Source organism: Mustela lutreola, chromosome 14 (genome assembly GCF_030435805.1).
Source record: "Mustela lutreola isolate mMusLut2 chromosome 14, mMusLut2.pri, whole genome shotgun sequence".
In the NCBI taxonomy this organism is placed as follows: domain Eukaryota; kingdom Metazoa; phylum Chordata; class Mammalia; order Carnivora; family Mustelidae; genus Mustela; species Mustela lutreola.
Window position 1 is genome coordinate 73,087,285 of NC_081303.1, and position 20,821 is coordinate 73,108,105.

Genomic DNA, 20,821 nt, shown 5'->3' on the forward strand with positions numbered 1-20,821 from the left:
GAGCCCAGTCCTGGCTCAGGACCAGAGCAGACTCCCTTTCCTCGTCTGTAGAAAAAGCACAGCCAGGCCAGAGACAAGCCTGAATCCAGCCCCTCCCGCAGCAGATGCACAAAGCATTATGAGGAAATAGACCCGGGAGTCCTATGGGACCCTCAGAGGAAAGACCGGGGACACATGGCTCTGATGTCTGGACAGCCGAGGGCATAGCCAGTGGCATCTCCAGGAGCGCCCTCCAGGGTGGAAGGCTCTGCGTGACGGCGCCTCTGCTCGCCTAAGGCAGGAGGGCCCTGGGGCCGGATTGCGCTCCACCTATGGACGCCTCAGGCCAGCCTGCGTGGCCTGGGCACACAGTTCTGGGGTCACGCAGAAGGTGTGGACTGCAATAGAGCAAGACCAGTCCAAGGGCTATGAGTACCTGGACTGTAGGTGGGTAGAAGGAACCCCAATGTCTCCTGTGCCCTGAGAGGATTCTGGGGGAGTCTGCGCACGAGTTGACGGCTGGATAGCGTGTCATGGGAAGTGGGGAAGGACAGCAAGAGGCTGTGGCCCAGGCAGGGGCAGGTGCTGAAGGCCTGCGGGAAGGAAGGGAGTGGTCCAGGGCCAGGACCTGGGGACACTAGAGCTTCATCCTGAAGGGAGCTCTGGGGTCTGCGAACAGTTTCGCGCTGGGAGGGTCAGTGCAGGGTCACTACAGGTGAGCATGGATGGCAGAAAAGACTGTCTGGGGAGCAGCCAGGATCAGAGCAGAGGCCCCAGAAGAGAGGCCAGTCCGGACCCCAGGCCAGCCCCGTGGAGGGGGAAAGCCCCTGAGAACCGTGGCTGGCAGAGAAGGTGCCGTGTCCGCGTGTCCCACGGAAACCAAGGGAAGAGACAGCTTGAGCAGAAGACAGGGGCCAGTTCAGGCAAAGCAGAGCTGAGAGCTGGTGAGAGGCGAGGACTGAGTCACTGCCCCTGAGTCCAGCCACAAAGCACCGAATGCAGAAGCAGGATGCAGACGAGAGCGGAGTGCTGAGCACGCCGGCTGCTTCACCACCTACAGCGACGGGCCTCAGCTTCCTCTTCCGTACCACAGGGTCCATAAGTGCGCCTGCCCCACAGGACTCTTCAGCAATTCAGTAACGGTTCGCGTGCCTCTGTTTGCGATCACCTAAGACAAACGCACACACACCGGGCACGCGCAAGGAAGCCCTATAGTACCATTATCATCACCGACACAGAAAACCCGCTTTATAGATCGGTGGGGATAAAAAGCAGGTCTCAATGCACACAGAAAAAGAAGTGGGAGGAAGAGAAGTGGAGACAGTAAGTGTAGCCCCGTCCTTCAGAGCTCGGTCCTCAGAACCAGGGAGAAAGGCGCCGGCGGGAAGAGCGAACACGGACCTGGTAGTTAGTGTTTGTGGATTCTCCTGCGTGCAGGGGATGGAACACATCTAATTGGAACTTGGAAGGAGCCAGTCCAGCGAGAGCATCTGCATCTGGGACAGACAGAGGCAGCTGGACTGGGGGCGGGGGGGGGGGGCCCTCCTTGGGCAGGGGAGAGGCAAGTCTACCAGGGTCACAGGTAAGCGTGGCGCCTGGCAGCAGCAAAATAAGAAACTTCTTCCCCAAGAGCATCATGTACACTGGAAAATGGGACTGAGGTCACCTAACAAGGGGGGTGTTTGTGGAGAAGGGGCTGTGGGTGACGGGAAAGGGAAAGGCCAGCGTGGAGGGCAGGGCTGAGACTGGCCCGTGACGGACATGCAGAGGAGCACTGCTGACTGACGTTTCTCTCCTCAGTCCCCGTGTCTCGTCCTGTCCTCACCCTCAGCCCTCCCGGACCCCGAGCTGTGGAGGGAGACCGGCTGATGCTTTCCTGTCAAGCCCAGAGAGGTTCGCCCCGCATCCTGTACCAGTTTTATCGCGGAGACGTGCCCCTGGGGAGCAGCTCGGCCCCCTCTGCAGGAGGGGACTCCTTCAGTGTTACTCTGACTGCAGAGCACTCCGGGACCTACTTCTGCACGGCGGACAATGGCTTTGGCCCCCAGCGCAGTGACCCCAAGAGCCTGTCTGTCACAGGTAAGCCCTGGATGCCTACTGGTCACTCGTCTTCTACTCTTGTGTCCCTATTTTACAGAAGACGAAACTGAGGCCCCATGCGGTAAGTGGCGAGACAGCCGGCACACCAGGGACTCTATTCTCGTCTGCAATCTCCTGCACCTGCACTGAGCACTTCGTGGCTGAAGTCAAGGGAGGTGACTCAGTTCTCGCCCCTCACACTGCCCCTTCCGAAGTCTGCATGTACCTTCCAGTCCCTGCCGCCCCCCCTACCCCCACCACCCACCTGGTGGCCCTGGCAGCTCCCTTTCTATAGAACCAGCTGCCTGGGCCTCAGCCCTCACGCAGCCCTGGCTCAGCCAGAACCACGGTAGCTCAACGTAATCCCCAGCTTTTGCCAGATGAATGTGTTCCCTCAAATTATTTTCTCCTGCCCTGTAGGTTCAGTCCCCAAGACCATTTTTTCTTAACTCAATGCACAGAAGCATCTCCTGCTTTCCCCACTAACACATGCGCTCACGAAGCCACAAGCACAGTCAGGGGGACAAGTCGCAGGCGAGCCCTCAGCTTCTCCAGAGTTCCCAAGAGGTTCAAGAGCTCACAGCAGGGTGGACGAGGGAAGGGGGAAGGGCTTTCTGGAGTTTCCGTGATGCTGTGTCCCAACCCTTTAAAATAAGTTTCATTTTACGGTATTACATCTTTAAAGTTTGTGTTGAAGTATGACACACATTCAGAAAAGTATACAAATCAGGGGTGTACAGTTCATGGTGACTCATGTAGCCACCAAAACGGTGTCATGTTCAGAGTGAAGTCGCTTCTATTTACACTGGGATCTTTGCTTACGAGAGAGTGAGAGTCTGGTCGTCCACTGGTGTGTCGGCTCTTCCGAGAGGCTGACGTATGACCGAGAGACCTTGAGGGGCTCCTTCCCCCTCAGAAGGAAACAGAGACAGGGCGTCCCCAGAGGGGGGAGACTTGCTGGCTGGACACCCAGGGAGTGCGTAAAACAAGAAACACAACACGTGCAGACCCACGGAAGAGATGAGCAATGTCTCAGAATAGGGCTTACTTCTCAAAAGCAGGTTATGTTAACACGCGACAGGCTAGACGCTCCCGTCACGGGACTCCCGGGCCACCAGCTGTTCTCCTCGTGTCCCTGTCCATCATCCCTGTCGCTCCTGGGCATCCTCCACTCCACCCCCCCCCCATGACTTCTCCTGACTCACAGCTTCTGCAGCTCCCCGCGTCGACGGATCAGCTTCTGGGTGGGACCCCTCGCTCTGGATTCCACTCTCTGCCTGGGCTGCCAATGTTGGGTGGCTCATTGCCGAAACAGTGAGCGGCTCTCCCTGGTCTAACCACCCACCAAGGCCACGGCCAGGCTACTGCCCACCATTAGCCTAACAAAGTACGGAGGTGACATGACACATAAGGAAGTCTGTTTCAGAAAATGCTTGTTTTAGGGAACTAGAGGCATAGCACAGATTCTGAGGTTTCCTAGAAAGAGCCAGGGTGCCTGAAAAACATTTGGGTCATCAGATCTAAGTATGAGTCAGAAAACCTGAATGCGAGCTCTGGCTATGAACATCATTGGTTCGTAATTTGGGCGAAACATTTAAACTTTCTTCGTCCTACTGTTTTCACCTTATACTGGTAGTTAGATAAGACAATAATTAGTGTCCGTGGCAGCCCCAGAGTTCTGTGATTTGAGTTGGAACAGGAACCCAAGGGCCAGGAATTCATGATGCTCTGGAAGAAAGGTAGGAGAGGCACCAGTCAAAGATCCAGAGAGGACAGCTGGGGAAAAAGATCCAGAGAGGACAGCTTTGCGGGCTGCAAAGCTGGGCTCACTTACCTGTCCCAGCAAGAGAAAGCACCACCATGATGGGCTCCATCGCCGCTCATGGGGGAGCTTGGAGAGGCACCCTGAGGGCTGTGGGAGTGGGTGTTAGCGCGTGAGTTCAGCTGGAGATGGCGGCTGCTGAGTGTGCAAATGGGTGATGTGCTGATCTTAGGAACGCGTGAGTCTCGGTACGGATGGCCTTATCTTTGAGCCTGTGGATGTGAAGGCTCTCTGTCTCCTTGATAACCCTTGTTTTCAATCATGGAAATCAAGAATGACCAAAAGAAGGCATTTTCCCCAATATAAAGTGTGAAGAGATGATGTAAAGATGTAAAGAGATGATTTAAGAAATTTTAGTGTTCTGGGCGCCTGGGGGCTCGGTCGTTGAGCGTCTGCCTTAGGCTCAGGTCATGATCCCAGGGTCCTGGGACTTTGAAGAGAGGAAAGAGAACCGAGAATTCTAAACCAAATCCGCAAGTCATACTCAGACATGCAGGGACCCAGGGAACGTAGTGTCTATTAAACCCTTTTTAAAAAATTATTTGATGAGAGACACCTGGGTGGCTCAGTGGTTAAGCCTCTGCCTTGGGCTCAGGTCATGATCTCAGAGTCCAGGGACAGAGCCCCACATCGGGCTCTCTGCTCAGCGGGGAGCCTGCTTCCTCCTCTCTCTCTGCCTGCCTCTATGCCTACTTGTGATGTCTGTCTGTCAAATAAATAAATAAAATATTTTTTTAAAAAAATCACTTGATGACAGAAACCATCCAGACAAATTAGGAATTGATACAAAGGACTCAAACTTACTTCACTGTGATACAAAATGCATGCACTGAATATCTTTCCGCAGCTGGAGCTCAGCTCAGAGAATCAGTTAGAAGCTCTGAAGCAGGCTCATTACTAAGCCTCTCTCTGGACCAATTAAACTTAGAATCTCTCAGATGTGACCTCAGAATCGATATTTCTTAACAAATGCTTAGGTGAGAATATTGTATAAATAGGGCTGACAACCACGGGTTCAGAAATAAAAACAAAGGCTAATCAACTGTGAGAATTATGGTTACAGAAAGTGCCAAAAAAGGTAAAAAATACATGTAACAAAGAAAAGGCAGTTGTTCTAAGGGAGCAGAAGAAATAAAAGAACAACACGTCTCTCGTGATTATGATCCTTATTTCGTAGCAGAAAACCAAAGAAAAGACTTGACTAGATACATTTTGAAAAATTAAGAGTTTTCAAATCTTTTGCTTTGTCAATAATGTCTGAATCCTTTACAGGCGGTAACTTCTCATCAATGGATTGTAGTTCACCAGCAGCCATGGAAACACCCAGTCATAGACCACAGGGTCCCACAGGAGGCAGTGACTGAGCTGTTCAGAGGGAGTAACTGTGGAGTTGAGGCTTAGGAGTAGAGAAGGAGCAATAAGTAAGCCTTTGCACTTCTATGATTCGCACCAGTGAGAGTGTGGGAATAGGAATTCTTACATTCCCTTAGTGCAAATGCAAACCGGCCCAAAGCTTTTGAATAATAATGTAGCGTAAGCATAATATATGCTTATTTGAGAAATTCATATTCCTCATCCCAGAAATCCCACTCCTAGGAATTTATCCTAAGCAGCATGGGCACACATGGGCCAGAGTGGAGATGCAGGACTGTGGCCCGTGGCATCATCTGCAGGAGGAGGACAAGGACATTCCCGGTCAGGGCATCCCCCGGTGCACTACGGTGAATCCACACACTGGAAGGATTTGTGCTTATTAAACTAATCGAGCAGTATTCACCCCCAAATTATCAAACTGTACACTTGAAAGGGTTGCCTTTTGTTGTGTACAAATTACACCCAGGTGAAGTTGGTCTCTAAAGGTGGAGGAGATACACCCGTAAGAGTGACGTGGAAGGATGCTCGGGACGCGCTGCTGAGGGGAAAACCCGGCTGGAGACCAGGACCTGTGTGCCTGTATGTGTCATGTGTTTGCTTACTGTTGGTGTGAACCGGTGTTCTTATACATAGGAAAGATCTAGAACGTGCCACAGATGCTCTCCAGGGGTAATCTCTGAAAAATGAAAATAAAGGAAATGTGAAAAGATCCTGATGTCAACTACCTTATTTTTCCTCCCTCAGTCCCAGCGTCCCGCCCTGTCCTGACCCTCAGGGCGCCCAGGACCCGAGCCGTGGTGGGAGACATGGTGGAGCTTCGCTGTGAGGCCCAGAGGGGCTCTCCCCCGATCCTGTACCGGTTTTACCATGAGGATGTCATCCTGGGGAGCAACTGGGCCCCCTCTGGAGGAGGAGTGTCCCTCAACCTCTCTCTGACCGCAGAACATTCTGGAAACTATGCCTGTGAGGCCGACAATGGCCTGGGGGCCCAGCACAGCGAGGAGACCTCACTCAGTGTCACAGGTGAGTTGACCACCCCAACTGCAGCATAACTGGGCCCACCGTGCCCCTACCTTCCCCAGTAGCCAAGATCAGAGGTCCCACGGGACCCTTTGGCTTGGGACATCACAGCAGGCCTACTGCTCAAACAGCCTCCATCTGGGAGCTCTGGAGTCTGCATTTTCGGGAACCTGCACCTTCCCTTTGCTTGCTGTGCACTTCCTAGAAGCAACGCTGTAGCCACTGTGACCCAAACTTCCCTAACATAGACGCAAAGGCTCTCAGGGCACCAACTGCATCCTAGTCCACAATGATCAACCAGAAAGGAAATTACAAGTACAGTGTATCTCACCTCACAGGAGATTTAAGTGGGGTTCCCTCTGTCCGATAATCCATAAAAAGGCCAACTCACTCACCCATTGGCCCTTTAATTTCTCTGGGCTCGGGAGGTCAATTTCTCTGGGCACCAGGAGGTCTGGCTAGAAGACTTCTGATGTCCTCTTCTGACTTCTTACCTGTCCCTGAGCGTTCAGCCATAGCACAGTCTCCACCTGGCCCTGTCATGGGCTGATTTCCCTGCCATGCCCCATTTAGTGCCGACTTGGCACCTCACCCGTGGTCTTCCTCTCCACCCTGCATTCAGCCATCAGTCCATGACTCTAACGTGCACATGGGTGAACCACTCAACACCGTGACTTGGCATCTGCTCCACATCAGCCACACTGCCATGTCTGCCGAGGCTCCAATAACCTGAGCACAGCCTCCTGTCCTTCAACCCTTTGAATCACCCCTTCCTCAGACCCCAGCAGAGCCCCGGCTCACTGACGCCTTACTCCCTCCCAGACGCTCAGTGCCATCCCTGGCTGCGTGAGTAACAGGTCTCTCCTGTTCCTACTTTTGATAGCACCGATTTCTCCTTTTCCCCAATTATCTTTTGATTTCCCAGAAGTCAGCTGAATCTTTGTTTTCCGATTCCCCAAACACACTTGCAGCTGCATACCCAACCCCGGTGCCACACATAGCACCACACCAATGTCATTGTTTCTTCAGATCCGCACAAATTACAGCTGGGTTCTGAGTAGTGTCACAAAGTCCCTGAAAGCTACAGAAAACAGTTTCCAGTTTGAAAGCTCTCTCCTCTGGAGGAACATACTTCAACAGTAGAAACTGATGATTAACTATTTTTCCTCCCTCAGTCCCAGTGTCCCACCCCGTCCTCACCCTCAGGGTGCCCAGGGCCCAGGCCGTGGTGGGGGATGTAGTAGAGCTTCGCTGTGAGGCCCAGAGTGGCTCTCCTCCGATCCGGTACCAGTTTTACCATGAGGACGTCACCCTGGGGAGCAACTCGGCCCCCTCTGGAGGAGGAGCATCCTTCAACCTCTCTCTGACCGCAGAACTTTCTGGAAACTACTCTTGTGAGGCCGACAATGGCCTGGGGGCCCAGCGTAGCAAGACAGTGCCACTCAGCGTCACAGGTAGGTTGGTCCCGCCCACAGTAGCATCACCAAGCGTGGCACGCCTTCTCTCCCCAGCAGCCAGAGGGGAGTTCTGACACCCCCACTGTTGGTGAGATAGCCCAACCCCGGGGAATTCCTGCCGGCAGGAATCTTGCCCCATCTTCAAGCCCAGGTCCCTCTTCCTGTATGGGATCCAAACACCTCACTAGACATCCAAAGTCTTTTTAGGCCATAAACTCTAGACTGATCTGTAGTTATGCTTGTGAAAGAGAAATTACTAAACTTTGAAAATATGTCTCTCTACTCCAAAAAAAAATTTAGCCATCCCTTGTCTGGGTTTCTCTCTCTCTCTCTCTCTCTCTATTTTTTATTTCTTTTCAACGTAACAATATTCATAGTTTTTGCACCACACCCAGTGCTCCATGCAATCTGTGCCCTCCCTAATACCCACCACCTGGTCCCCCCAACCTCCCACCCCCCGCCGCTTCAAAACCCTCAGATTGTTTTTCAGAGTCCATAGTCTCTCATGGTTCACCTCCCCTTCCAATTTCCCTCAACTCCCTTCTCCTCTCCATCTCCCCTTGTCCTCCATGCTATTTGTTATGCTCCACAAATAAGTGAAACCATATGATAATTGACTCTCTCTGCTTGACTTATTTCACTCAGCATAATCTCTTCCAGTCCCATCCGTGTTGATAGAAAAGTTGGTGACAATGTGGAAATTCCTCAAGAAATTAAAAATAGAGCTTCCCTATGACCCTGCAATTGCACTACTGGGTATTTACCCCAAAGATACAGATGTAGTGAAAAGAAGGGCCATCTGTACCCCAGTGTTTATAGCAGTAACAGCCACAGTCTCCAAACTGTGGAAAGAACCAAGATGCCCTTCAACAGACGAATGGATAAGGAAGATGTGCTCCATATACACTATGGAATATTATGCCTCTGTCAGAAAGGTTTTTCTCTCTTTGACCCTCACAAGCCTCTACTCTTATGCTTCTTTTATTACCATAAATATAAACATGCCTCAAACTTCCATATTAGAAACTCTGTATTAACATTAAGTCTGTGCATAGCCCTTCGGGAGACAAAGCCAGTCCTGTTTACAAAATGATTCTTAAAGCAATGGGGACACAAGAAACCCGCACAGAGCAGTGAAAGTTAGATGGCCTGGATGGAATCGGCCAGCCCTCCACCAAATCCCTCCATTCTTTACACTGCCCTCTGACCTTTTGACATTAAGTATTATATCCAAAGGAAATCTGCTACTTGTGAGCTCTGAACCTGTTGTGATGGCCCCTACTGGCTGTTCCAACCTCCAGACTCCTTTTAGGGAGAACTGGGGTATAGCAAAAGTATGCAAAGGGCAGTTGAGATGAGTGTTCTGGTCATCACCATCATCACCACCGCCATCACCATCATCACCACCGCCATCACCACCATCACCACCACCAGCACCATAGCCACCACCATAACCAACCACCATCACCATCATCATCACCAACATCATCACAACCCCCACCACCACCACCATCATCATCACCATCATCATCACCATCACCATCATCAACACCACCACCACCATCATCACCATCACCATCAACACCACCATCAACACCACCACCACCACCGCCAGCACCGTAGTCATCACTATAACACTACCATCACCACCATCACCTTCATGATCACCATCAACACCATCACCAGCACCACCACCACCATCACCATCATCACCACCGCCAACACCACCATCACCACCACCAGCACCATAGCCACCACCATAACCAACCACCATCACCATCATCATCACCAACATCATCACAACCCCCACCACCACCACCATCATCATCACCATCATCATCACCATCACCATCATCAACACCACCACCACCATCATCACCATCACCATCAACACCACCATCAACACCACCACCACCACCGCCAGCACCGTAGTCATCACTATAACACTACCATCACCACCATCACCTTCATGATCACCATCAACACCATCACCAGCACCACCACCACCATCACCATCATCACCACCGCCAACACCATAACCACCACCATCACCACCATCACCTTCATCATCACCATCACCACCATCATCATCATCTCTGAGTCCTTACTTGTACTAGGCCCTGTGCTTAGTATTTAGCATGTAATATCTCATTTCATCTTAAAGATAAACCAGTGAAATCACTTTTATCCCCAATTTGCAGGAGAGGAAAGAGAGGTTTAGAGGTAGAAAATAGCCAGTTTACATGTAGCTGGCAATAGGAAAGCCATGTTGAAGGATGGGTCTACCCAGGTCTTCACCTGAGTCTGCATTGTGACATTCCTTTATGGCTATATTTTCACACAACTTTTGAGTTTTTATTGTATTTTATTTTTGTATTACATTCAGTTAGCCAGCATATAGTACCTCATTAGTTTCTGATGATTCAGTGATTCATTAGTTGTTTATAAGACCCAGTGCTCATTACAACCCATGCCCACCTTAATATCCATCACCTGGCTACCCCATCCCCCTCCCCTCTGAAACCCTCAGTTTGGGTCCCACAGTCCAGAGTCTCTCCTGGTTTGTCTCCCTCTCTGAATTCTCCCCCTTCGGATTTCCCTCCCTTCCCCGTCATCCTATCTGCTATTTCTTACGTTCCACGTATGAGTGAAACCACATGGTACGTGTCTTTCGCGGCTTGACTTACTTCATTCAGCATAATTCCTTCCAGTTCCAAACATGTTAATGCAAATGGTGGGTATTCAACTTTCGAGTTTTTAGCAATTATTCTGAAGGAAGACATAAATCTTCATGATGAGTAAATGAATGGCACAAAAGGGACAATATGAAAAGTGAAGGTCTCAACCTCCCTGCAGGAACAAACACACCTTCACGTCCACATACTTCCAAGATAAAACCACTGTTAATAATTTCATGGGGAAGAAGAGAGTCTCATGGATATTTTCTTTTTTTTTTAATATTTTACTTAAATTTAATTTAGTTAACATATGTAGTATTAGTTTCAGAGACAGAGTTTAGCGATTCACCGGTCGCATACAACATCATATGGCCCTTTAACGCCCAGTTGCCCCATCCCCCAACACCTCCCTCTACCCCAGCAACCCCCTTGTTCCCTAGAGTTAAGAGTCTCTCGCGGTTTGTCTCCCTTTCTGTTTTCATCTTATTTCTTCTTCCCTTCCCCCATGTTCACTATTTTGTTTCTTAAATTCCACATAGGAGTGAAATTGTATGGTATTTGTTTTTCTCTGACTGACTTACTTCTTTTAGCATAATACCTTCTCGAAGTCCTAGCCTCACCAGTCAGACAATTCGAAGAAATAAAAGGCATCCAGACTGGCAAAGAAGAAGCCAAACTTCCACTCTCCGCAAATGACATGACAGTCTATGTAGAAAACCCCAAATATCCACCCCCAAGTTGCTGAAGTCGTGGGTATTTTTCTAGAAATATTCAAATATATTATAAACATAGAGATATAACCTTTTTTCACAGAGGTAGAATCAGGTTATATGTAATTCTACAACTTGCATTTTCACATAAAAAAATACATCTTGGATGTCTCTTGTATTTCATTAGTCACTCAACAAGGTTGTCTCTAGTTTTTAGCTATTATAAGAATTCGTCCGCCGAAATCCTTGCACAAATGCTTTTGCCTAACTCACGTCAGTATCCCTAAAGGAAGCAGTCTTACAGGTAGATTTGTGGGGTCAAATGTGATGTGCATTCTAAATCAGGCAATTATTGCCATGCGAGAAAGTGTCTCAAATCCACAGTCCCTCCAGAGCGTGGTGAGGTCTGTTTGTCCACAGGCCCAAGAGTATTATCTGTCTCTTCAGGCTTTGCCCTTCTGGTGGGTGTGTTTATTGTATATATTTAATTAGGAATAGAAACAATCATCGCTTCATCTATCTATTGACTACTTGATGTTTTCAGCAATTCACACCTTTCCGCACTTCTCTGCTGGGTATTTTTGGGTATTTTTGTGCGTCTGTGGATGAAGGTCATTAGTTTTGTCTGTCATAGGAGTTTCCGTCTAAGAGATTGAATCCAAGGTTGAAGTCTGCGCTCTGCCACTTGTTATGATTTCTGCTCGTTTACGAATATGTTAGAAATAGGAACTTATATATTCACTTTTGTCTCCCTCAGTCCCAGCGTCCCGCCCCGTCCTCACCCTCAGGGCCCCCGGGACCCGGGCCATGGTGGGAGACATGGTGGAGCTTCGCTGTGAGGCCCAGAGCGGCTCTCCCCCGATCCTGTACCGGTTTTACCACGAGGACATCATCCTGGGGAGCAGCTCGGCCCCCTCTGGAGGAGGAGTGTCCTTCAACCTATCTCTGACCGCAGAACGTTCTGGAAACTACTCCTGTGAGGCCGACAATGGCCTGGGGGCCCAGCGCAGCGAGGCGGTGACCCTCAGCGTCACAGGTAGGTTTCCTGTGCCCAGGTCGCAGATGTGGACAGCTGTCTCCTCCAAGGATGTTCTGATAATCCTCATCATGCGTGAGCTGGGCACGGTTTCTCAGGGACAGGGACACAAAGCTGAGTTCTCCATGTGGTCCTCTTCTGACGCGTTTCTGAAGGGACAGTGCTTGAGTGGGAGCAGAGGCCAAGGAGGATCCCTGATGTGATGCTCACCGCTGGGCCCCGCCCAGCCCGGCCCTCCAGCCCGGCCTCAGCCGCAGACATGAGCCCCGTCCCCGGGAGCAGAGCCATTTCCCCGGAGGCTGTCTAGCCTCCCAGTCCTGGTGCCTGGATTCTTCCTCCCTCCCAGGCCCCGGCATCAGCTCCAGGGGTCAGAGCAGTGCGAGACCACGAGCCTCTCCCTCCAGCTCACACACGGGGTCTCCCCTCCAGGGCTGACAGGGAGCAGAAGTGGCCCTGTTGCCACAGGCGTGGCCGGGGGCCTGCTCAGCGTGGCGGGCCTCGTGGTCATGGCTCTGCTGTTGTACTGCCGACTGCCCAGGAGAGCAGGTGGGTTAGCTTCGCTTGAGTCCCTGCCCTCCCCGCCCCCTCCCCTCAGGCTCCTGCTGCTTTCGTAAGCACCCCTGAGCTCTCAGCACCTCCTCCCCCTGCACAGTCCCAGTGCCCACCTTTCCCGCCCACCTCCCCAGAATTCGTCTTTACAGAGTTGCCCAAACAGCCCCAGTGCACAGAAGATGCCTCCGTGAGACAGACTTTATCCACATCACAAACCTCAGCATGTCTCCCTCTGCACCCTTACAAGCCCCAAGGGAATGGGAGGAAGAGGAGAAAGACCGAGAAATGGGAGTGAGAACAGAAACCCAGTGGGACCTGATGACTTGCTGGTTGTTTCATGGGCAGTATTTCCGCAGCTGCTCAGACCTGTTTCCCGCCTGCAGCTATGCAGCATTACTCTCGACAAATCCTCTTCCGGGGTGTACCTGTGCCCCACCGCGAGCCAGGGCCAGCCACCTTGCCCCATCTGCCACCTCCCTTGGGCATAGCAGAGCCGGGTCCTCCCAGTCCCGCTGACCCGCGACAGGTTCTCGTGACCCTCCGAGCACCTGTGTCCCTTGGAAAGGCCCCCTTCTCCTGGCCCCAGTGACCCTCTGTTTTCCTTTGCAGGAGGAAGGCTGACCTCTGACCCCGCCAGGTATGTCCCAGACTGTGTTGTGTGTGGTTAATAAGATGCCCACAGGGGATAAAAATGAACCAGGTCTGGTCACTGCTGGGTTGTGCGACATGTTGTGTGATAGGTAGGTTGTATGACCTTCATGTTACTGTTTCCCTGGGCATATATGTTAAAGCAATTGCCAGGACGGTCTCACCACCACCTTAGCCACATACACCTTCTTGCATCAAGAGGTACTAAATAAAATTTAGTGACGTACTTCTCTACCCCTGTTGCCTTGGTGGTCTGAGTGACCACTACAAGACTGAATCCATCTGTGTCCTAAGCGAGTCTCAGCTTGGTCAGCCTGCAAAGCTCTGGCCATGACCAACCTAATAGCTGCTCCGGGGACATCCTAAGAGATGGAGTCACATGACCGGCCACCCAGAGGCACTGCCTATGAAGAAGGGGCTGCCATCTTGGATCTCAGAGGCTAACCTTGGGAGCCCTGCCATGGCTCACAGTCCATCTCTGGGCAAGCCCATGGCCCCAGCACCCAAACCACGCATAGCTCCTCTGGGCCTGATCATGACCGATTTCTCTGAGATCCTGGTCTCTCTAAGAGTTGGAATCCTGGCTTTTGTCCTTCGTGGTCGCGTGGTCTTGGGCAAGTCACTTCGCCTCTCAGAACCCTCCCGTTCTCCATCTATAAAAGAGGATAATGACAGAATCAGCTTCATATTTGTATAAACATTAGCACAGTGCCTGCTATGTACCCGGTGCCCATGAAGTCTGCAGATGTCGTGATCTATAGCGTGATCGCTCCTAACAGCAGATCCTCGGATGTGGGGTCGGTTCTGCGTCCGGGCTTGGCGGCCACCCGGTGGTAGAGAGACCTGGCAGCAGGAAGTGGTGGCCACAGCTGCTTCGTCAGGGCTGCTGGGAGACGTGGCTGTTTCTGTCTCGCAGGAGCCCTTCAGACTCCGACTCCCAAGAGCCCACCTACTACAATGTTCCAGGCTGGCTGGAGCTGCAGCCAGTGGACAGCAACGGTGAGGACCAATGACGCCCACCTGAGCAGGGACCCCAGGGTTGGTCCAGGCAGGGGTGAGGCAGGCAGGGACCACGGGGCTGTGCGGAGGACAAGCTCTGGCTGGGGACTAGCTCGGACAAGAGGCCAGGCCCTTGTCGCTCTCTCAAACTGCGCCTTCTCTCTCAGTCAACCCTAAAGCAGGAGACGTGATGTACTCGGAAGTGCGGATTCAGGAGGGGAACAGACATGCAGGTAAGACCCGCGACTCTTGACTCAAAGGTGCAGCATGCAGCTTCTGCAGCTCTGGGCCAAAGGAGCACAGAGCCGCCCTCATGCGGGGTTGCTACCTGCCTGCCCTGCTGGGGTCCCTGGCCCCACCGTACAGGCCACGCTCTCCATCCCCCACCCACGGCCTCAGGAGACACCTGCCTTGTTAGGCTGTGGCCTTCCCTCCTGTCATAGAACACGGGCTAGCATTCCCGTGCTCCCTCCGTCAGTTTTCTGTTGCTGCCATGACGAATGTCACCGATACATTATCTTACCGTGCTGGAGCCCCGGGCCCCCCGGGCCCCCCCGGGCTCACATTGAGGGTCTGCCCTGGCTGCCCTCCTTTCTGGAGGCTCCGGGGGCAGAAGCACTTTCTTGCCCTTTCCACCTTCTTAAGGACAGCCCTCCCCCCAGCTCAGGGCCCCTTCCTCTGTCTTCGAAGTGGGAGGTGCTGTGCTGTGTCCCTCTGATCATTTGTCCAAATCGGTCTCCCTCTGAGCACAGCTGGGAAAGTTCTTCCCGAAATCTCAACCTGGAGAACCCAGGATAATCTGTCATTGCAAAGTGCTTACCTTAATTGCGTCTGCAAAGTCCCCTGTGAAGTCACCCAGTCGCGGGTTCCAGGGACTGGGACACGGACATCTCGGGGCCAGGCTCTGCCTCCCACCCTAACCCACGGGGTTGAGAGAGCAGACGTGGAGATGCAGTCCCGGCCGCTCGAGGATGACTCACTGCTGGGGTCCCGGTCCATTCCATCAGGACAGTGTGTAAAAGCAATCACAGCACCTAGCTTCCCACCGACATGTGTTAAGGTCCTATGTGCCCAGTACAGGTCCAGGTGCTGTAAATAAATACGCTCCGTGGGCTTCTGTGTCCATTCACAGCGGGCGGGACCGTACCTGGCACGCGAGACGGACACTGGAAAATACACACACGCACACACACACTCACCAATTCACACTAACCCCAGGGGGGCTGGTGTCATTTCTCCCACCGTACTCCAAGCATTAGCACCGTACTCCCGTGCTCTCGGGAGACGAGGAGAGGCTGGGCTCTGCTGGAGGCCGGGGTCTCAGGACGGGCCCTGGCGGTACAGGGATGCTGCCGTCTGGGCGGGGAGGGGACTCAGGCTGGGTCGGGGACGTTGGGGGCATGGGGCCGGGCCAGAGGGCTGGGCCATCTTGGCCAGCTGAGTGCTGCTTTTCTTCCCACAGCGGCTTCAAACTCTGCATTCAGGCTCCTCCGGACCTACCTGCCCTCGCATGGCCCGGCCACCAGCCAGCAGCCTTCCAGACCCCGGCCCTCCTCGGTCATCTACTCCCAGGTGAAGGTGGCATCGCCCCCAGTCTCCACAGCTCCTCGAAGCTGAGTCCACACACCCTTCCCTGCACCCCAAGCCATCCTGGGGTGCGAATGTGCAAGTAGGAAGGTCTGAACGGCTCCAGGCCCCGTCCTGCGGCCTCTGCTGTCAGTGTGGCTGGAGCATGGGCCCCACAGGACGTCGCTGTTTCCCAAGTGACAGCCCAGAGCTCACGGGTTTTTGCACAGTGGCTTCCACTCAGGGCCATCTTGTCCCCTGGTTTCCTCAGTGGGCTTCAGCCACAGATCCTGTTCTGAGTCCCACTCCCACATACACCCTGAGCTCTCCTCAGTGGGACCTGCTCCTCGACCTCGTCTGCAGACACCTGTCCTCCCTGCAAACCCTGCCCCCGCAGACACCTGCCCTCTGTGGACACCTGTCATCCCCACGGTCACCTACCCCCTCTGCGGACACCTACCCGCCCCCAGGTACCTGCCCCTCACAGTGGCTTTCCTCAATGGTCATCAGCCTGGCAGGGCTACCACAGCACTTGGCCAAGTGGGACAGCATGGGACCCTGGGAACAGGCACAGGCGGGCTGCAGACCTCCTCACCATGGGGCTGTCCTCCGTGCCCCCAGCTGCCTCAGACAGCAAGGTCAGCCCCTGACGCCAGGACAGCTCCTCCCTGCACAGGGTCCGACACCCCTGCCCGAGCCAGTGGGTTCACAGCCCCTTCCCATGTGCCCCCTGGTGTGGGCACAGGGACATCCTCTCAGCTGTCACCGGGAAGAGACGCGCACTCCAAGTGTGGACTGTTGTGACAGAGCCAGCTCCAAAGGTCATGAGGACAGAGAAAGGCAGGCAGGGCCGGAGACAACAGAGGCGGGACAGCTTGCTGGGAGCCGTGATCAGATTCCAGGTCAAGAGGAAGACACAGGAGAAACTTTGGAGACAGGGAAAATAGAATGTGAACTATATAGTATCGATACCATTGAATAATAATCTGGTATTACTTTAAGAATATTTTTGAAAATATTTGAAATACCTTGAAGTGATTCAGTAAAAGTTTTTAAACGTGTGTGTGTGTTCGTGCATATTTCTATGTGTGTGTGTCGGCGGGGGGGAGGTTGTTCCAGGATTCTCCCTCCGCACAGCCGCCTGGGAGCACTCCGGGGCCGGGAGATTTGGTCCCTGCACACGCCGACATGGGTCAGAAGTGTGACCACGTCAGAGCCCACTCCAGGCCACGCCGGCCGTCTTTCAGGGCTCCCGCTAGCGTGCCAGCCGCCGCGTGCCCCAGAGACTCCCAAGATGATGAAGTTCTGTTCGGGAGGCACAGCTCTGTGGCCATAACCGTGGACTACTGGGTGGGGGGGGGGGGATGTAGGACTTGGGTGCACAGTAGAAAAACCCCAAGCTGACCACCACACAGCAGGTGAGGAGGCGGGCTGCAGACAGGCAGGGCCTCTGTGAAGACTGTGTGCGGAGAACAAGTCATGTGGATGACAGACGAGTTGGAACCCAAAGACCCTGAGCTGGCCTTCGTCCCAGAAGACGCCGTAGAGACCTCCGATCTCTGAGGAGCAGCAACAATAAAGACTTGACAGCAACCAGGAAGCCCAGGAGAAACCAGGCACCTCACGGAGTCGTGGTTCAAACCTGACGCAGGCTCTGTGCCCGAAGGTGGTGGGCAGATCACCGAGTGGAGGGAGGAATCCACCCCCCAGGGACCCCTGTCGTCCGAGCGCCCAGGGTTTCCCTACATGGCCTTTTATGTCCTTCCGTGGGCGCCCCATCCCAGAGCTTGCTTCTGCACGGGTAACGTTGGCGACGTCATGATGCCCTCACGCTAGGTCAGTGCGTTTTCAGAATTAACCCAAAGCACAGGACACTTAGTAACGGCGGCTTCAGTCTGCTTATACCATAAACACGCCAGCCTGACAAGGATCAGAGGCGGCGAGCCCGTCTGTGCGCACTATCTCCTTGTTTCCTGAAGTCGGGACCCCACAGACTTTGTCTTGAGATGCTACATCGAGAAATGGATTCAAGTCACTCTTTTCAAGCATAAATCAAACCCTTGGAAAAAACCTTCTCATTTTACAAGTCAAAAACCTAAAAGTAGAGGGTCAGGAAGAAAGGAAGGTCCTAAAACACTAAATTCTCTCTTCCCTCCAGCGGAGTTAATAGGACACTCTCTGAGGTCCATCGATCAGGAATTGACATCTGCCGTCCTGACAGTTAGGTTTGTGAGCTGGTAACCCGACGACCAAGCGCAGGAACTGTTAATTGCAGGGGCAAACCTCAAGGAACAAGGAACCTTCCGTTCACCGTCTGCTCTGGTCTACTGCTTGGATCTTCAAACATGAGCTCGTGTCCTTCGCAGGAGAACGTGTCTCTGTGGAGGTTGTCGGAGGGGTTGCTGCTGCACAGCGAAAACTCAAGGCCAAGCTGACCACTAGTGACCACTGCGTACTGCTGTGTCCCTGGGCTGGTGCCAGGCCTGGGAGAAGAGTAGCCAGGAGCGAGCCGGATGGGCGGGGGTAACAGGGGGGCTCCTGCCCCATGGGGCCACTGCTGGAGACCAGCAGCTTTGCCAGGTGCCAGCAGCAAGAGAAGCAGGCCGTTCCTGGACACGGCAGCCCCAGGCCGCACGGGAGTGAGCACGCCCCCTGGAGAGCCCACACGGCATCACCCCGGGAGAAAACGCACGATGGGCAGGTGCGGCACCAAGGCCGGGCCGGGCTGTCTGAGGCAGGTGGCGGCGGGGAAGCAGAGGTAGGCCTCCTGGGACCCAGCAGAGGCCGGCGGGCAGGGAAGCTTTCGCATCAGGCGAGGGCGTGGAGCTCCGATTCCTGAGATCTGCCCGGTCCCAGCCTCGTGCCCCCCAGCCAGCTGCCTAACCCGAGAGCAGCTTCGTGCCCTCACCTGCAGGGTCGGGTGAGGACAGCCCCTCCCCCAAGCCGCTGCGGTGAAGACTAAGGTCTAAACATTGAAACCATGGTTTCTCAGTTCGGCAGTTTCCCGTAAAGCTACGCCCACCCTGACCACAGCAGCCAGCAAGCCCCCCCCCCCCCCCCACCGGGCTCTGACCTCAGCAGAGTGAAAAACACCATTTACACCACACCTGTGCGTGGGCGCTTTTAGCAGCTTGAGGACCGTCTCCAAAGCTGGAAACAACGCAGATACCCCCAAACCGGCAAACGGACCAATCCAATGGACGAAGGTCATACAACGGACCCCCACCCGGCGCTGAAGAGAGAGACAGGGCTCCTGGTCTCTGTGACCGCAGTGTCCCCCACAGGGACAGCTCGCCGGCTGGGGCTGGGGCGTCAGGAGGGCGGGACTGAGGGCTCCCCACGAAGGGGACTGGGGAGCTCTTGGCGACGATGGAATGTTCTGTCTTGATTGTGCCGCTGGCGGTTACATGAGCGCGTGTATTTGCCGGGACTCAGACGACGCCCTAAAAAGATACACACGTCTCGGTGAAGCTTACGGGGACCCCTCGCCCTTGCCGTGCCCCTGCTCGGTCCTCCTCCCGCGGAGCTTTGCAGGGCTCGTCCTGCACTGCGTTCAAGTCTCTGTCCAGAAGGCACTTCCGGAGAGAGCCTAGCTCCGGCCCTGGGCCCCGTGCCGTCCAGCGCAGTGGCCCTCATGTCACCGCTCACTGTCCCTTCGCACAGCTTCCAGGCTCTTCACGGTCTTATGGCTGTGTGACCTCCCGTCATGGCAGCTCGTTTCCTCGTCCTCTCTTCCCGGTACGGCGTGGAGACCCCTCGGGTAACGCGTAGACCGTGCTAGGCGGGGTCTCGTCATGTAATGCTGTGAGTGACGCAGGAGGAAAGCTTACAGCAGAGCTGGGCGCAGGGACGGAAGTCCTTAAGTCGTGGCTCCACCACCATCATGCGCGTCTGTCACCCGTCCTGTTGGGGATGACGTGAGGCCACAGTCGCACGCGGCCCCGGTGGTGACCTAAGCAGGTCTCCCCTCTCTTCCAGCGGAAGGGCCACACACATCGCAAGGGCTCAGCCAAAGCCAGGTCGTGTTGTTCTGAGTGTCCAGGCTAGGAAACCCCGGGGAGGACAGGGCAGGTGCGGGGCAGGCCAGCATGCTGCTGTGGCCACTCCCTATGATGGGGGGCCCGTCCTGGCCGCTGAGAGCTCAGCCCAGCCAAGGGGACAGGGTGTGGGCGTCTCCTGATTGCTGTCCCGCCTGGTGGCAGCCCAGAAGCCCCAGAGCTCCTTCTGTCCAGGCTGGGCCTCCGTGCATGCCCTGCACCACACACACGGGGACGCCTCCAGTGACAGATAAGAACTCTGGTCCCAGAAAGTTGACAGCCTGCCCTTCAGGCAGTTTTGGTCCCAGGCTGGGCGGGGGAGGGGTGGTGTCCGTGATGGGAGACAGATGGGGGGATCCAGCCCTCCGACTTGCCCCAGGGTCGCCCAGGGCACCTGTGTGGACACCCCGAGACTTGAGGTCAAAACACGTAATACTCCGGGATCTACTGCTCCACATTTCTTCTGGTTTATTGTCTGCGGTTAAGGTCGTATGTCAAGATCGTAAGGTCGTATGTTAAGAAATGCTAAGAAAATCACGGGGAGCCGAATGGCGATGACCCCGGAGGCCCAGGAGAAGGCCTCGTCAGTTCCTCCAGGTCTTTTGGGATGAAGCCAGAGGCCCGTCCTGCAGTCTGCTGGCAGCCGCGGGTTCCCTTCACCTGTCGGCTAGCAGAGGCTCGAGCAGCTGGTAAAACGTTACCGCAGGTGTGTCTGTGAGGACGTTTCCAGAAGAAATCAGCGCCTGGGTCAGGAGACTGTGTAACAATCCCCCTCCCCAGGGCAGGTGGCATTGCCGATGGGTTGAGGCCCCAGTAGAACAACATGGTGGAGGAAAAGCAGATCCACCCCTGCCTGGGCGGGCC

General features: G+C 54.1%; 1 protein-coding gene across 3 annotated transcripts in view; it reads left to right on the plus strand.

Annotated features, from left to right (window-relative positions):
• FCRL5 (Fc receptor like 5) overlaps positions 1 to 16,981 on the plus strand; it is a 32,715-nt gene extending 15,734 nt beyond the window's left edge. For 2 of the 3 annotated variants that reach the window (XM_059145602.1, XM_059145603.1), the window contains exons 7-15: positions 1,780 to 2,058; positions 5,999 to 6,277; positions 7,450 to 7,728; positions 11,877 to 12,155; positions 12,585 to 12,701; positions 13,317 to 13,344; positions 14,272 to 14,354; positions 14,522 to 14,587; positions 15,817 to 16,981. In XM_059145602.1, the coding sequence (XP_059001585.1) occupies positions 1,780 to 2,058; positions 5,999 to 6,277; positions 7,450 to 7,728; positions 11,877 to 12,155; positions 12,585 to 12,701; positions 13,317 to 13,344; positions 14,272 to 14,354; positions 14,522 to 14,587; positions 15,817 to 15,971 (1,565 nt within the window). In that variant the 3' untranslated portion in view covers positions 15,972 to 16,981. The remainder of the gene's footprint in view (positions 1 to 1,779; positions 2,059 to 5,998; positions 6,278 to 7,449; positions 7,729 to 11,876; positions 12,156 to 12,584; positions 12,702 to 13,316; positions 13,345 to 14,271; positions 14,355 to 14,521; positions 14,588 to 15,816) is intronic. The other variant, XM_059145604.1, reaches the window with a different exon arrangement.
• The last annotated feature ends 3,840 nt before the right edge of the window (positions 16,982 to 20,821 follow it).